The sequence below is a fragment of the Orycteropus afer genome, unplaced genomic scaffold, assembly GCF_000298275.1.
Source record: "Orycteropus afer afer isolate SDZICR_OR568_19922 unplaced genomic scaffold, OryAfe1.0 scaffold00059, whole genome shotgun sequence".
Lineage (NCBI taxonomy): Eukaryota > Metazoa > Chordata > Mammalia > Tubulidentata > Orycteropodidae > Orycteropus > Orycteropus afer.
Genome location: NW_006921646.1, coordinates 5043725 through 5059435, shown reverse-complemented (window position 1 = coordinate 5059435; position 15711 = coordinate 5043725). Strand labels below are relative to the sequence as shown.

Below are 15711 nucleotides of genomic sequence, written 5' to 3'. Positions count from 1 at the left end.
ATGACCTCCTGCCCTTGGCCCTTCTCTGCTACCACTGTCCCTCTTGCGCTTGCTCTTCTAGCCACATTGGGATACTTGTTCACTGAACAAGCCAGAGACACTTCTGCCTTAGGGCCTTTGCACGCACTTGCTGTTCCCTCTGCCTGGCATTTTGTTCTCCAGACACCCACATAGTTGACCCTTCTACCTCCTTCAGCCCTCTGCTCGAATGTTACCATATCAGCAAGGCCTTCCCTGACCAACTGCTCTAAAACTGCAGCCTCTGCTCCTGTCCCACCATTCCCTATCTGCCTTATGATTTTGTATTCCCCCTCAACACACACACAAAAATTACATACTTTTTCCATTTCCTTTTGTTATTTTAATCACCTATCGCTCCATACTAGAATATAAACTCCATGAGGGCAGATAAATTTTTGGGTTTAGAGATATATCCCCCATTAGAACAAAACCTGCCTCATAGGAAGTTCTCAATACATTTTTGTTGGGTGGATTGGGAGGACATTGGACTAGAATACAGGGCACTTGGTTCTAGACCTGGCTTTGTGACCTATGTTACAATGAAAGTACTGATTTGAAAGGTTAAGTTACTTGTCCGGGAGCTGGGATTAGCACTCAAGCTGTCTGGCTTTCACCCACTGTCCTCCATTGCCTCCCTGGACTTCTCACCCAGGCTTGATGAAGGAAGAACATTTGGCGTGCTGACCAGGGACTCTTGGGCATGTTGTAGAGGGCCCTGGGGTGGGGTGGAGGTGCTCTGGGCCCATAGACTCAACTGTGCTCATCCATTTGCAGAGAGGACTGGGCTTTCTCAGACAGCCTCCTGGAAGGGCCTTCTGCAGCAGCCACCACACCTTGGGTTTGCCAGCTCCTTGAGCCACCTGGATGTCCCTAACCTGGCCAGGTGGCCCTTGGGCAGGGAGGACCCCTTCACCTTATCTCACTGTGCAGAGTTCAGCTGCAGGCCTAAGGAAGTCTGCTCTTTCCCCACCACACCGCAGGCTCCCATTGATGGCAGGATTGCTGGTGAGTAGGGGATTGTGTTCCCCTGGCCAAGAGGGAGAGTCCTGCAGAGGTGACAAGGAGGAGGGTTGTTTGACCCTGGGGGGTGAAGAGGTCTTATTCTAAGGCTGGGGTGATAGCCCTGTTTGCTGGCCATCATCTGGCTACATTGGCAGTGGTGCCTGGGAGAGCCAAGCCTACCCTGTCTCCAGGGCAGGGACAATTTAGCAAAACTGAGCCAGTTTTTGCCAAACATTCAGATTGGCATGCAGTAGGTTTTCTCCATGTCCCCCTCCTTTAAGCTTTAAATAATTGAGCACGTACTGTGTCCCAGGCATGTTCAACCTTTACCTGAATTAATTTATTTAATCCCCACAACAGCCCTTTGGAATTGATCTCATAGTTAGCCCCCCTTCACAGATAAGGAAACTGAGGCTCAGAGGGATTAAATGACTTGCCCAAGATCACACAGCAAGTAAATGGCAGCGTGGCTCCACTCCACACTCATTGTTAAAGGATGGATTGACTAACTGACAGACAACCGGACACACTGACAGATAAGCTGGTTATCTCTCTGATGGGTGTTTTCTAGCCATATTTATTTTAAGACACTACAGAGGCCCAGAAGCCTGGCTCCATGTTGGAAATGACTGGAAATCACTGAAAACAAAACTATTGGATCTGTTTAATAATACTACTTAGCATTCTTTGAATGTTTACTTTGTACCAGGCAATGTACTAAGTGTTTTGTGTATGTGTGTGTGTGTGTCTGTTTTGTCATTGAACCTTACACCACCCCTTATAAGGAAATGGTGGCTTGGAAGAGGTAGAGTGACTTGCCCCAAATCACCCAGCCAAGAAGCCCAGGTGCAGGGATTCAGGATCGTGCAGTTGTTCAGACTCCCTCTGCACATTGCCCGCTATGATGGCACATTTGATTTTCTTGAACCTCACTGACAGGAGTGTAGATAGCTGTTGGTCACAGCTCTCAAGTCAGCCCCCGACTCCTGGCTACCCCCATGCACAATGGCGTCTGACTGTTGTGATCCATAGTGTTTTCACTGGTTGATTTTTGGAAGTAGATCACCAGCCCTGTCCTCCTAGTCCATCTTAGTCTGGAAGCTCTGCTAATGCCTGCTCAGCATCAGAGCAACATGCATGCCTCCACTGACAGATGGGTGGGGCCTGTGTGTGTGGTGCATCGGCCTCAGTCCTGTCTTTTGCATGGATGGTGAGAATTCAACCACTGAACTACCATTCTCCCTCAGGGGCGTAGATAGGATGGAAGTTACAATCCTGATTTGATACAGGTCCTGGTGGCTGAGTGACTGGTTGAGGACAGAGAGGGACTTGGAGGCAGGGTTCCGGCCACACAACCTGTGCTCTTACTGCCTCTGGATGAAAGTGCCCTGGCCTTGGCATTGGGCACAGCTGGTTTAGGCTACTTGCCCTGCCTGCCACTTAGGAGCTCAGTAAGTGGTTAAGCACTGGACCACTAACCAACAGGTTGGCGGTTCAAAACCATCTAGAGGTGCCTTGGAAGTAAGGCCTAGTGATCTGCGTCCAAAGGGTCACAGCCTTGCAAACCCTGTGAAGCAGTTCTACTCTGCACACATGGGGTCGCCACAAGTCTGAATCAACAGCAACTAACAATGACAACACAATGGGGGGATAAGTACCCACCTCCTGGAGTTATGAGGATTGGATTAGACACTGAGCAACTATCCCCCATAAATAGTTGTTTGTATTAATACCATTGACTTCATCATCCTGCCATCGCTTCAGGGTCCCCAACCTCGCTCAAAGTCCTTCAGGCCTCATGGCTCCAGTAACCTAACCTGCCCTGTCTGCACCCCCTATACTACATTGCAGACTGCCGACTACTGTGGGATTACGTGTACCAGCTCCTCACTGACACCAGGTATGAACCCTACATCAAGTGGGAAGACAAAGATGCCAAGATCTTTCGTGTCGTGGATCCGAATGGACTTGCCAGACTCTGGGGAAACCACAAGGTGAACCTCAGTTCCAGCAGGTGGGACAGTCTCAACATTCCAGAGCAGAGGGTCAGAGTGGCCCCCTCCACACTAGAGGATGGTCCTCAGCTGACAGGGCTTCACCACCAGCCCCGAAAGTGCCAGAATTATTTTATTTTGGAAGATACCGAGGAACTTGCAATTCCTCTTGTGGATGGGGAATATCAGTGGAACTCTGGAATCTTGCCTTCTATTGCTTAGTCCCACTTTTGCTTAGCATATGAGCCTTTCAAAGCACATTTGCATGAATTGTGCTGTGGGGCTGTTAAACTAGATGAAGAAGATGATTACTTGGGGGGGAAGCTGGGTCAGAAACCCGGGCCCCAGGGCCCACAGAAGCATGAAGGTGGAAGAATGCCCATACCGAAATGAGAGTCTCTGTATTTAGGTAGTTTACCCCAAATTTTAATAAATATTTATTGTAGTGAGAATTCTGATTTTAAATCTTACTACTATGTTAATCTCGTGAGTTACAGTGGTGATATGAAGAAAGTGTCATTTTTTTTGCAGTGGAATCTGTGAGAGCCAGAACTCAACAGGACTGCCTTATTTTTCTGTGTCTTGCAAGTTTTCTGCCTTTGACATGGTGCAGTCTTATCACTTTCTGTCACTCTCTATTAATGGAAAATATTTGAGTTTCCTTCTCTGACAGGTTTCTGCCTTATACAGAGTCTGGCTTTCCTAGGTTTCACTGTATATACATTTATTTACTTAAAAAAAGTCTTTTAAAGAAAACTATTAAGAACAATAATGATAATGAGCAATATATAAACCAAACTCACTGCCATTAAGTTGATTCCAACTCATAGTGACCCCGAGGCGGTAAATCTTTACAGAAGTAGATTGCCCAGTCTCCCTTCCATGGAGGGGCTGGTGGGTTTGAACCATCAACCTCCTGGTTAGGAGTCAAATGCCTTAGGCACTACGCCACCAGAGCTCCTTAAGCAACATATAGCATTTCTAAAAATGTGCTATGTATTTTATCATCAGACACTGCTCTGAGGGCTCTGCCTGTATTAACTCATTTAGTCCTCACAACAACTTTGTGAGGTAGGTGTTATCAAATGTGGAAACTGAGGCACAGAGAAATTTAACAACTTGCCCAATGGTTTCAGCCAGTAAGTGGCAGAGCAGGGATTTGAACCCAGCTGCCTGTGCTCTGATGGCTTAGTTAAAACATTGGGCTGCTAACCAAAAGGTCAGTGATCCGAACCCACCAGCCACTCTGCAGGAGAAAGATGAGATAATCTGCTTCTGTAAAGACTTATAGCCTTGGAAACCCTATGGGGCAGTTCTACTCTGTCCTATAAGGTTGCTGTGAGTTGAAATACATTCAATGACAATGGGTTTGGTTTTGGTCTGACTAGCTGTGTGCTTTACTATGTTGCCTCTTAGTAATGCTGGTGCCTGGAAGAATCAGCTGACTGCTGTTTGGGAAGTACTAATCTGATCCAATTTCTTTATAGTAGGGAGGGAAACTGAACCCAAGAAAGCGGCAATTCCATTTAACAAGCACTTATTATGTACTAGGCACTGTGCTAAGAACTTTCATGTTGTTGTTATGTGCCGTCGAGTCGGACCCGACTCATAGCGACCCCTCCTTGGGTTTCTGAGGTAGTATCACTACAGAAGTAGATTGCCCAACCTTCCTTCCGAGGAGTGGCTGGTGGGTTTGAACTGCCAGCATTCTGATTAGCAGTCAAGTGCCTTAGGCCCTATGCTACCAGAGCTCCCAAGAACTTTCATGGATTAGCTAATTCTCACAACAAACCTGTGAGGTGATGTTCTTATCCTCATTTGCCAGCAAATAAACTCAGAGAGGTAAAGAAACTTGTCCAGGGTCACACAGTTTCCAAGAGGTAGAGCTGTGCCTTAAACTGATCCCAAAGCCCAGGTGAGAGCAATATATAGTGTTATTTCTCCCCCAGCCTTCTGCCTTTCTCCTTCCACATTTAAGGAATGGTGACATAAGGCTGCTTTACCTTCTAGAACCGGGTAAACATGACCTATGAGAAAATGTCACGTGCCTTGCGCCACTACTACAAGCTGAACATCATTAAGAAGGAACCTGGACAGAAACTTCTGTTCAGGTGAGTGGCCTGGGGGCAGAGGTGAAAAGGGGAAGTGGGTCTGTAGCCACTGGGGTAGGGGCTAATTTGCAGCTGTGATCTGAATTCCAGATTTCTGAAGACACCAGGGAAAATCATCCAGGACAAGGGTAGCTGTCTGGAGGAGCTGGAGAACCAGAGGGAGGACAGGATGGGTTTCAAAGACAAGCTGCTGCAAGTCTCTCCATGAGGGGGAAGTGGATTCTTCCAGGTCCCTGGCATTGACAGGGCAGGAACTGAGTACAGTGCAGTGAATTACTTAATATGGCCCTTCTAAGCCACAGTCTCTGTAACTCCCACCAAATGATTGGGTAAAAACTCAAAAGTCACTGCCAGTGAGTACTTTATGATACAGGGAGGGAAACTTTGGGTTTCCAAGGTGGTAAATCTTTATGGAAGTAGATTCCCAGTCTTCCTTCTGTGGAGTGGCTGCTGGGTTTGAACCATCAACCTTCTGGTTAGCAGTCAAATGCCTTAGGCATTACACCACCAGAGCTCCTTAATGATTGGGTAGGACTATGCAAACGTGAGGTGTTTGTGGTCCACCATAGGGGTTGGATAGCTTGTTAGTATGTAAATAAAGTGATGGCACCCTCATGGGGATGGGACTGTGCAACTAAGGTATATGAAACCCTAATGAGGGAATTGGGCAGGTTTGCCATCCTGCTAGGCTTAAAATGAGATACCCCAGAAGGGGGGAAAAGGAATCTCACTACAATGAAGAAGAAGAGCCAGGAGTGGAACACATTTGGATCTGAGATCCCTGCGCTGAACCTCTTCAATCCAGGAGACGAGAGCTCTGACACCAGAGACAGAAGCAGCAACAGAGAAATAATGCCAGCAGAGGCAACAGAACCAAGAGACTCAAGACAGAGCAGAGGTTTCCACTGAGTGAGAAAGCTGATGATTGGGCTGCCTCTGGGCATTTATCTGTGGAGCTAAAAGAGCTTTGTAACACTTGCCCAAGCAGGGCAGAGGCCAGGCCAAGGGGCTGAGGGCAAGAGAGAGGCCTGCCTTTGGGCATGGCTGAGGGAAGGCTGTCTTGACTGAAGGATTGCATCCTGAGTGATCCTGATCCTGAATTGTAACCTGTTCTTTCCCTAATAAACCCCATAATCATGAGTATTGTCTGTGAGTTCTGTGTAAGGACATACCGAGTCCAGCAGAGAACTAGAGTCCATGGGAGGGACGGTTGCTATCAGAGTTGGTAAAAAAAGTTGGAGGGTGGCAGCATGTCTGCCATCCACCTCAGAGGAATCAGCCTTGATCTCTTAATGCTGATCTTGACCCTTCTCCCCTCTTGTGAAGTTGGAGGAGTTCAGTTGACGCTGCCGCCACACCCTTCTTGCACTGAGTCTCCTGCGAAAAGCTCTGGTGGAGCAGTGTCTAAGGCATTTGACTGCTAACCAGAAGGTTGGCTGTTCAAACCCAGCAGTCACTCCACAGAAGGAAGACCAGGCAATCTATTTCCTTACAGATTTGCTGCCTCGGAAACCCAACAGGGGTTGCTATGAGTCAGAATTAACTTGATGGCAGTGTTTTTTTTTTTTTCCTCCTATGGAGACAGCTGTCCAGTGGCCTCCTCTCCTCCCAGGTCAGCAGGAATCCCCAGCCGGACTTTGTACTCAGCTGTTGTCTTGGGGCCTTGAAGCTGCTTGGGGACCTAGGAAGACTGAGAGCTGGAAAGGGCCTCTCTTCCAGGACAAGGGGTGGTGTCATCTGTCCTTTGCATAGGATAGCCCTGGACCTAATAAGTGGGGGCACACAGAGTGACTCTCTGCCCTCCTTACCCCACAGTACCTACCCAGCTTGGAAGAGGGAGCCAACCCAGGTGTTGAGAGGGCATCCACCCAGTTCCTTATATTTCCTCTGAAGGAAATGAGATCTTTCACTGAGCCTCAATGCTCCTCTTCTGTAAAAGAGGTATGCTCGTAAAAACTTGCTGAGGCATGAGGCTGAAGCATGAAAGGGTACCAAACCAAACCAAACTCACTGCCAGTGAGTTGGATCCGACTCATAGCGACCCCTTCTTGGGTTTCTGAGGCGGTATCTCTATGGAAGTAGATTGCCCAACCTTCCTTCTGAGGAGTGGCTGGTGGGTGGAAAGGATTAATGCTTTCTTTGTCAACCTTATGATAGGTTGTCAATGATAGGTGACATTTCTTAAGTGTTTACTATGTGCCAGGCATTGTGCTAAGGGCCCTACATACAGTTAATCTCATTTGATTTGCACACCTACCCCCTGAGGTTTAAAGGTGGGGAAACTGAGGCACAGGTACTTTGAATACCTTGCAGAGCTGGGATGCCTCTCCACAATCTGTCTGTCTCTGAATGTGAACTTCTCAAACAGAAGCCACGGTCCTACCTTTCTGCCCTTGAGGTCTTCGTTTGACCTGCCTCAACCACCTCACCCTCAGGTTTTAGTCTTTCAGGGATCCAGTGAAGATCGATACGCCCTCCCCTCTCCTGTGGCTGAAATATGTTTCAGAAAGCCCTGCAAGAGTGGATTCTTGGTTACATGTCTCCCTTTTCACTGTTTGTGACTGTGTAACCAGTGGTTCTCAGTGTGTGGTCCTCGGACCAGCAGCATCAGCATCACCCGGGAAGTTGTTCAAAATGCCCCACCCCAGACCTAATGAATAAGAAACTCTGGAGAAGGGGTGTATTAGAGCTGCAATTCTGAGGCACTTGGGTTGTGGAAGGCTGCAGTCCACAGTGGGAGCCCTAACTCCATTTTGAGTCTTGGCATGAGTTCAGATGCCATTTGAGTTCTTTCTGACCTTTAAACCAACTTTGTGGCTATGCGTAGACAAGTTCCAGGACAAACCTAGGGAGGGGCAGTTGCCCTCAGGAACTACTGGTTGAAAGTAGATTATGCTCAACCAAAGAATTAGGGAACCTGCCTGGGTGTGTCCTTATTTAATTTAAATTAAGTTTGGGGTCCTGGTACTGTCTTGTGGCTGTGATTCAGACTTTATTATGAGTCATGAGTCATATCTGGCCCACCAGGTAGCTGGGTAGTCAAGTCCCAGAACCAATCCTGTAACCCTTTTTAAATCTTCAATTATGTAGATATATCCCAATCATGGTCCTTTCCCTGATTCTATAGCCCCACCTATGACAGTGATGAATAGATCTTCCCCCAAACATGATTTTGTGATGACTCCCTTTGTTTGGGAGCTCTGGTAGCATAGTGGCTAAGACACTTGCCTGCTAACCAGACGGCTGGCGGTTCAAACCCACCAACCACTCCTCGGAAGGAAGGTTGGGCAATCCTACTATCCGTAGTGATACTGCCTCGGAAACCCAAGGGCACATAACAACAACCCTTTGTTTTCTGTCATATATAATTAGCCCCATGGCCGTGACTCAGCGGACTCCATTCAGCTTTCTGTACTGTGTACATGCTGATGGTTTCCTTCATCCTGCACGATTGTCTTTGTCTTAAGGCTTAATAACACTCTTTATTTATTTATTTATGTCAATTTAAATTTTTATTGTGATTTGGGTGAAAGTTTACAGAGCAAATTCATTTTCCATACAGCAGTTCATACACATTTTGTTTTTTGACATTCACTGAAATTCCCCACAATGTAACAGCTCTCTTCCCACTTCCTCTCCATAGTTACCTCTTCCCTGTGTCCTTCCCTCCCATACTCTGCACCCCCCCCGCCCAGCTGTCTCCCTGTGCAAACACTGCCCTTCTGTTCTCCCACAATCACTCCAATGAGTGTATCTACCTGTTGTAAATGTTCACCCCATGTGCCTGTATATTGTTTGGCTGGAAGCCACAGGAGTGAGTTCAGTTCTTGAAGGGTAACTAGGGGCCATTGTCTCAGAGGTCTTACCAGGCTCTATCAGACCGGAAACTGTTTTTTTTTTTTTTAATGATTTTGAGTTTTGTTCTACACTGCTCTCTTTCTTTATCTAGGATCTCCTGGAGGGGCTGAGACCTTTTTAGGGTCTTGAGCTTCAACAAGACATTAACATGTTAACTGAGTACTTAAGGGAGGATTTCTTGGAGGAGATGGGTCTTCTCTAGGAAGGAGTTCCAAGGACTAGAATGGGAGTGGGGAGTGGGGGGAATAAGGACAGGAGTTCTGTGGCCATTTAGTCCCAGGTTCAAATCTTGTCTCTGCCACTTACCTGCTGTGTGACCTAGGGCAAATTGCCTCTCTAGACCCTCATTTTTTTCATCTGCTGACCTGACCTCACAGGCTTGTTAGCTTCAGTAAGATACTATCTGTGAAGGGCCTGTATGCTCCTGTTAAGTAAGGAGCTCTTAATTAAGTGCTAGCTAAAAAAACTCTACTTTGGTCATGTTATCAGAAGGGACCATTCTCTGGAGAAGGATGTCATGCTTGGTAAAGTGTAGGGTCAACGAAAGAGGGGAAGACCCTCAACAAGATGGATTGACATGGTGGCTGCTGCGTTGGGCTCAGGTATCGTAGGGATTGTGAAGCTGGCACAAGACCGGGCAGTGTTTCATTCTGTTGTCCATAGGGTTGCTATGAGACAGAGATGACTCAATGGCACATAACAACAACAACAACAACAACAAAACAACTCTGCAAACCACAGGCATTCTGAAGCAGGAAAGTGCCTCTGTCCTATCCAGCTTCTCTGCTCTGCTCCCTGACCCCCAAGTACAGGGTGGGGCCTTCCGAGAGGGTCAGAGCCTCTGCAAATGTCCCAGGTGAGGTTGAGGGAGAAGGAGAAGGGAACATTTTCACTTAATCGAAACAGAACTTCTTGGATCCACATCATCTTTCTGAGAAGAAGGAAACCACCTCAGCCACTTTTCCCCAGCAGGTCAGGAAATCCCCCTGCTCTGATCCTGGGTCTCCTGAGTCAAAGTACAGAAGTTGATAAGATTCTTGGACTTTGGGACTCAAAGATATGGCCATTCAGGAGCAGGGAAACTCCTTGGTTGGTGGTATCTAAGGCCTTTGATCTGCGCTCTTTATAGCAATGACGCAATTCCATTCTGGAAGAGGCCAGGCACGTGGCCTTGGGAAAAAATGCTCAATAGGAATATTCTTGGCCCTTTTTATCTCCCCCTGAGACTATTCCATCTCATTGACTCTGCTCAGGATGAACCCTGTGCCCATTAAAAAAAAAAAAAAACCTCACTGCCATAGAGTTGATTCCAACTCATAGTCAGGCAGTAAATCTTTACTGAAGTAGATTGCCTGGTCTTTCTTCTGTGGAGTTGCTGGTGGGTTTGAACTGCCAACCTCCTAGTTAGCAGTCACATGCCTTAGGCATCACAACATCAGAGCTCCTTCCTGTGCCCCATAGCTTTCTTTATCTTCTCCCCAATCCAAGCCTGTATCACTGGACTGAGAAGACCATCAAAATCAACTTGTCCATCTCCCTATTTTGTCAGTAAGGAAACTGAGGCCAGAGAGGGAAAGCAACTTGCCCAAGGTCATACAACCCAGCCTGGCCCTCTGGCTCCTAATGTTGCCTTATTCCTTCTGGTCCAGGCACCTTGCTCATGGGTCTAAGATGAAGAGGTTTAAGCAAGAGGATGGATTCATAGGTCACTTCTTCCAGTTACAATGTTGGTATCTGTCTGCTGGTGTGTTATGGTTGTCAATAGTTATGTTTTCCAGGGACTATGCCTTAACCCAAGGAGCTCTGGTGGTGTAAGGCATTTGACTACTAACCAGAAGATTGGTGGTTCAAACCCACCAACCACTCCATAGAAAGAAGACTGGGCAATTTACTTCCGTAAAGATTTACTGCCTTGGAAACCCAATGGTGGTCTCTATGAGTTGGAATTGACTTGATGGCCGTGAGTTTGGTTTGTTTTATGCCTTAACCGGGACAATGAATCTGTCCCGAAGCTGAGATCATCAGGGCAGGAGTGGAGCTGTGGTGGTTAAGTTTGTGTGTCAGTTTGGTTGGGCCTGGTTGAGTGGCTGTGCAGCTGGATGTAGTATTCCCCATGATGAGACTGGTAATCAACTCCATGGTGGAATTGTTGTGCCCAGGTTATGAAGGAGTAGTTCGGGGCGAGGAATTTGCCAACACACGACAATGCAAAAAGCAATAGGAAAGTTTATTAGCTAACTTAAGTTAGGGTCCTTGCTTTCACCCCCTCAATGGGTTGAGCAAAAGACCCGGTGCTCTTACATTAAAACATTTTTATAGAGTAACATAGGGTGGAGTAGATAATTTGGTTTTAATGATAGGGGTTTGGGAATTTGGGGCAGGTTGGAATCCCCCCGGTTTCAAAGGTGAGTGAGAGATTTTTCGGGGCTGGGCGGATCTCTTTGATATGTGCATACTCTCTGTGAAACCCCGGGAGGTAAGAGCCCTGGTAGTCTTCAAAGGTGGGTGAGAGGCTTTTTGGAGCCATGCAGATTTCTGATAAAAGGCTCTGAGGTATGGGACATTTACTACAGGCATTAGGGCTCAGCATGGGATGTGTCAATCTACCTGGAGGCATTAGGGCTCAGCATGGGACGTGTCAATCTACCTGGAGGCATTAGGGCTCAGCATGGGACGTGTCAATCTCCATACTAAAGGCTTCTGGTTAAAAGATCTTTCAGGCTCTACAGAATCTACTGTGAGCAGCTGAGTAGCAGCCTTAGGGATGTGGCCTGCTTCCTGTATATAAGGAGAAGCCTTGGGGAATGGTCTCTAGCTTATGGCATGCTTGGACCTTGCATATAGCTGTGTGGTCGTTCAGCAGCCTGCCATACTCTGCTGACCTTGGGACTTTCAATGGACTTGAATTAATGGCCTGGCATGTGGTTTGGTAACATTGGGACTATGCCTTTTTACTTGACAACCTTGGGTTTGTCAGTCTCAGCAGCCAGCAGCTGCCTGAGTGAAGAAAAAGTCTAGCTCAGTGGGCTGGGAGCAGGAGGGAGCTGAAGCCCAAGGTTGAGGGGCTTTCACCCAGCCCCTAGAGCCTGGCCCTTTGAACTTGGACTTAAAGCCTCCAAACTGTCAGAGAATAAACTTCTGTTTGTTCAAGCATCCCATTTGTGGTATATTCCTGTCAGAGCAGTACTAGGTAACCAGAACAGGGGCCTAGGCAGAGGCCACCATCCCAGATCCCTGAGCTCTGCCTGCACTCTGCTGGGCAGTGAACTCCCCCTATCTGCCCAGGCACACTAGGCCCTGGTCAGGGGATGCACACCTGAGTGCTGGGAGTAAAGGGATTGACTCTGTCCATCCTTCATTCCATGAGCACCTGCTGTGCACCTGGCCCCAGTTTCTTACACAACAATTAGATTCTTAAAAAGTTGTGGGTTGCTGAAATCGATGTCAAAGTGAATTTTCTCATAAAAAATTTTAAAAAGGAGGTATATTTTCATGGGTTGAAAAAGTACCATCCATGTCCTTTTTTTTTCTTTAATATATTTTTCTTGAAATTTTAATTGCAGCCATGCCCTTTTAAAAACAAAAACAAAATTACTGTCAGATTACATTAGTGTCAATAGTTAGTAAAGAGTTTAAGAAAAGAGCAAGTTTACTAAGATGTTGATAAAAATGAAACAAATGACACAGTCACTGTCCCCACCCAGCCCCTCTGCCTACAAGATTAACCTATGGCCCTGATCAGTTATTCTCCATTGTCTCCATTATATAGGTTGTTATTGACAAAATCTTTGTCCCCCTCAGGAAATCCTTGGTGGCTCCCCCACATCTTGGGCTTTTATTTCCGGAAGCCTGGGCTGATACTGGGGTGACCCATTGCCTCTGTCATTGTGGGTCCCAGTGGTGACAGCCTTTCTCGGCTTCTTCCTCTGGCTTCTCCCCACAATGTCAAAGCACATTTTCCATGAAAGTGTTTTCCCAAAAGTTTTATAGCAACATGTGGGCAACACACACATTTACAGAGCAAGATCTAGATCCTCTGAATAGGATGGCATCTGGTAGTAAATGGACAAGTGGAGCTGCCTCCTAAGAAGCCTTGTTGAGTGCTGGGTGTCAAGTCATCTGCTGGCTTGGTCACTCAATGGGACTGAAACAAGTAAAGTGAAAAACTATTTCCCCCACCCTGGCACCTGGATGGGAATAGATAAGTAAACTAAATTACCCCCAACAATTTTCCCACCCTGGACAGATGAGTCTTCAGTTCCTTACAGAACTGAATGGAAAACATTCCTTCCTGCAGATGATGGACTTGCTAAAAGTATTTTAGAAACAACTTGTAAATTAACTCTGGCCTGGGGGATAAAAGGGAACAAAAGTTAATTGCTGACCCTGACTCTGCCCAAGCCCCTATCAGCTGATAACAAGAAAGTAGTGACTCATCCAGGCACCCATTTCATGTTCACCCCCCAAATTCCTCAACCTTTTGTGAATATGCAAAACCCCCTCTCCTGAAACCTACCAAAACTGTGTTTAGATGGCATCTCTGGGAGTTTAGATCTGGTTTCTAACTACCCCTAACTCCTTGCACTGCTGCTTTGCAATAAATAATTTTCTCTCCTCTCAGTCTGGGTGTGTAAATTATTTTGGCCTGACTGTGCACGGGGCAGGGACCTGCGTTTGGTCTGATAACAGGACCACTGAACTAAACTGCTACTCCGGCAGCCCCAACATTTGGGTGGGAAATTTAAAGTGGGTTGGGCTGAATTTAAAATGCATATTTAAAAAATATTTTAATCATGACTTTAATTTTTTAAGGAGCTCTGGTAGCATAGTGCCGAAGGCATTTGACTGCTAACTACCAGCCACTGCTCAGAAGGAAGACCGGGCAATCTACTTCCATAGAGATACCATCTCGGAAACCCAAGGAGGGGTCGCTATGAGTCTAGTTGACTCAAACGGCATTGAGTTTGGTGATTTTTTTTTTTTTAAATTTTTTAAGTTAAAAAATCCTCTAAGTTAATTGCTCATGTATTGGGAGGTGGGCATACAAATGGGAACAGGGTCCTGCCCTTGAGACATTCAAACATCAGTGAGGGAAACAGATGTCACTGATAAGCAGATGATTGGGAAAGTTGGTGAGGAGTGTCCACTGGAGACAGGAGGGACAAGATGGCACTGGTGGGTTCTGTTTGGAAGGTGCCAGGGACAGTGTCCTTAAAAAGGAGGATCATACAGCTCTGTCCTATCTTTTCCCCACCTTCATTTGGAGGGGTGAGGTTTGGGAGGCTTAGCGGGGCTCCTTGAGTCAAGAGGGGTCAGGGAGAAGGCAGGGCCAATGGGAGCTGGGCTGGCGAAAGAGGCCTGCCTCTGAAGGAAGGTAAGGGGCCACTTGAGGCTCTTGTACAGGTCAGCCCAGTTCAGGAAAGTAGACCAGGACCAGGGCTGAGACCCTCAGGGAGGCAAGGATGGGGCCTTTGGGGAGGGGTGTCCCCCTGTCTGATCCATCAGGAAAAGCAGGAAGAAACTCCCAATAGCACTAAGTGCACATAACCTGATGCTGTGCAAAAAAAAAAAAAAAAGTTGCTTAAAGCCAGTCCTCAGGGAACCTTCAATTGTTCACCCCACATTTATTGAGCAGTACATGAATCAGGCCGTGCATGGCAAGCTTCCCTGAGCCACTTTATAGGTACCTGGCAGCCCTGCAATGCCCAGGTCTAGAATTGGGGTGACCCATTTATTTAAAACTACTCTCTTTTCTCAGAGGCAGGAAGTGAAATTGGAAGGAGAAATGGTGAGAGGAGCAGCTGGCCTAGGATGGTAGGTAGCTCTGGAACAGGGATGGTTCCCTCAGGAAGGACTCAAGCCCTGTGGGTCACTCAGTGTTGAATTACTCAGTAATCAAGGTAAGCATGGGCTTTCTTGTATCTGTAGTGAATATTTTCACATTTTTTCACCACATCAAAATTTCTACTTCTAGGTATGGCTGGCATCTGTCTCTCTCCCAATCCCACAACACCTTCCTACAGAATCAAAGTCCTTTTTCAAATTTACATTCCCTTACAGGGATGGAGGACCCCCCCGTAAGCAAGGTAAGCACAAGTTTGTTTGATGTGGTAAAAGAAAACATGTGAAACTGTTCACTACAGATTGGTAAGTAAGCACAAGTAACTTTGTGTTTACCTTGCTTGTTGGGTAGTCTGCCCCTGAGGTCACCACTCAGAGCACAAAGTCTGAGTGGGGTCTACAGCTCAGTCCAGTCTTTTAGCAGGGCTGGACAGACTCCAAAATTTACCTCACATAGAGCCATGCTGGCGTACAGATTTCAAATCTTAATTTTTTAAAAAATACATTTTATTGAAATATAATTTGTGTGCAGTGAAATACATAAAACTAAAGTGACATGGGTCAATCCTTTTTATTATTTTTTTTTTTTTTTTTTTTTTTTGCAGTGTTTCCTCTCCTCCCCTTCTACCCCTGGTAACCAACAAAGAAAGTTTACTTCCATACATGAACCATTCCTTGTCAAAGTCTTCACTTTTAACAAAATTAAATGAGGAACTCTGTGTAGTAACACTAATGGCTAGAGTTCATTAGAGTTTCTAGCTGGCAATTGCAAAGCCTTTATAAATTATGTAAGAAGACAGTAAATATAGTGTTGTGCCCAGGTTATGAAGGAGTTGCTCGGCAAGAGAAATATGCCAACACACGACAATGCAAAAGCAATAGGA

At 46.5% G+C, this 15711-nt stretch overlaps 1 protein-coding gene across 1 annotated transcript in view; it reads left to right on the top strand.

Annotated features, from left to right (window-relative positions):
• Positions 1-5336, top strand: part of ETV7 (ETS variant transcription factor 7) — a 30152-nt gene extending 24816 nt beyond the window's left edge. Inside the window, exons 6-9 of the mRNA XM_007939395.2 lie at positions 796-1026; positions 2875-3017; positions 5028-5128; positions 5219-5336. Of these exons, the coding sequence (XP_007937586.2) occupies positions 796-1026; positions 2875-3017; positions 5028-5128; positions 5219-5336 (593 nt within the window). The remainder of the gene's footprint in view (positions 1-795; positions 1027-2874; positions 3018-5027; positions 5129-5218) is intronic.
• The last annotated feature ends 10375 nt before the right edge of the window (positions 5337-15711 follow it).